This window comes from Trypanosoma cruzi, genomic scaffold (assembly GCF_000209065.1).
Source record: "Trypanosoma cruzi strain CL Brener 1047053516239 genomic scaffold, whole genome shotgun sequence".
Taxonomy (NCBI): domain Eukaryota; phylum Euglenozoa; class Kinetoplastea; order Trypanosomatida; family Trypanosomatidae; genus Trypanosoma; species Trypanosoma cruzi.
In genome coordinates, this window is record NW_001849018.1 from 3967 (window position 1) to 5479 (window position 1513).

The following is a 1513-nucleotide window of genomic DNA, read 5'->3' on the forward strand; positions in this document are numbered from 1 at the left end:
AGCGCGCGTCTGCACGACACAAAACCGTCGATGGCAATTTGAGCGTGAGCATCCCCACGGTGCCAATAATAACCGTATGCGCATCGGAGGTCGACAAGGACTCCGGAGACGACGTCATTCCATACACGCGGGGCCCAAGTGTTGACGTCCAATGCAAGGAAATGCAGTACCTGATCCTCTGCACCGGTGTCGTGTTCCAAGGGGAAGGTGCGGGAGGGCAAAGGCATCGAGTGAGGAATATGTGGTCGCCCAAAATTGTCCTGAGACGTTTGGGTGTTGACCCGCCGTCTCCCTCCCGTGAGAGTGCGTTGGGGAAACGTGGATGCTGGCACGCCCCCAAGTCACTGATGCGTGCCTCTCGTTCCCGGAGTTTCGCCTGGGGTTGGGCAGGGCTGTCTATAAATGGCGTTCGCGCCCGGCAAGCGCCGATTCTCGTTGCGCAAGAAGACCGTCCGCCACCGCAATGTTGGATGCGCGCGCCGAGAAGTGGTTATTCGCTTCCTCCATTTGATGTTGAGGCCGCGCGCTCCGATTATCAACGTCTGTAACGGTGTTGGTATACTCCGAGCATAATCTCTGCCTCTCCGCGATGATCAGCCCTTGCTGGACCCCCAACTCACGGGTCGTCCCACACGATGTGCAGGAGCGCTCGAGTCTCGAAATTTGGTAAGTGAGGCGCCCGGAGATCCGTAATGTGTCCCGTAAGGCTCGAATCCCCCCAGGGTTTGGCGATGTTTCCCTGGAATCGACCGCAAGCCTGTCATCGGGGTGGCCACAATTAACGTCGCATCCGAAGGCCCCAGTTTCGTCAATGAACCTTATCTGCACCTCGTTGGTACCATGTTGGCGTACCAATTCTGAAAAACGGTCGCCGATATCGCTTTACTCGGAGGCATTGTAAAATTAACCAAAGCCATTTCCTTAAACCAACCCGGCTGTGTCTGTAAATTTAAAAATAAAAATAAAAAAAAATATCTGGACTCCATCGGCTTCTTGATCCCTTAAAGTCGTGTTATTCCCAAAAATCATACGGTAGAAAAGCGTCATAAAGAAGTGTATTCGTTTTATCGGGATACACAAACTAAGGCAGCCAGCTTTCTCGCAGTCATTGTGTTCAAAAGTTCCTAATAAACAAATAAATAAATAACAACAAAGGCAGCAAAAAAAGATTTCTTAAAGGGAAACCAATACCCCCTAACAATGAAGTTACTCTGCATCATCTGATGTTTCCAGCTCCGCCAATTGTTTCTTTGTCTCTTCTTCTTCCTCCTCCTCCTCTTCTTCCAATTCATCGCGGCCATCTTCGTTCTTCCATTTGTTTCGACTCCTCATTTTACCCCGTTTAACGTTTAGTGGAACTGCATCCATCAGGTCCATATTATTTAGGTCTATCTCCCGTCGGGCCGCACTTTCAACTGCCTCCGTTTCCACGTACTTTCCCTGAAAGGCCACCACCTCTGCGGGGTTGGCGCATTTGCTATACCCTTCTAACAACTCGGCATTTACATCAAAA

General features: G+C 50.6%; 1 protein-coding gene across 1 annotated transcript, besides 5 other annotated features; it reads right to left on the minus strand.

Moving 5' to 3' along the window:
• Positions 1–1126: a mobile genetic element.
• Positions 1–1513: a sequence feature (haploid, non-Esmeraldo-like haplotype).
• Positions 945–975: a sequence feature (AT_rich).
• Positions 953–1126: a mobile genetic element.
• Positions 1207–1513, minus strand: Tc00.1047053507599.10 (hypothetical protein, conserved; the record flags this gene model as incomplete). The annotated part of the gene is made up of 1 exon (XM_797255.1): positions 1207–1513. A coding segment is annotated over one exon (307 nt), but the record flags the coding sequence as incomplete, so codon positions are not given.
• Positions 1255–1285: a repeat region.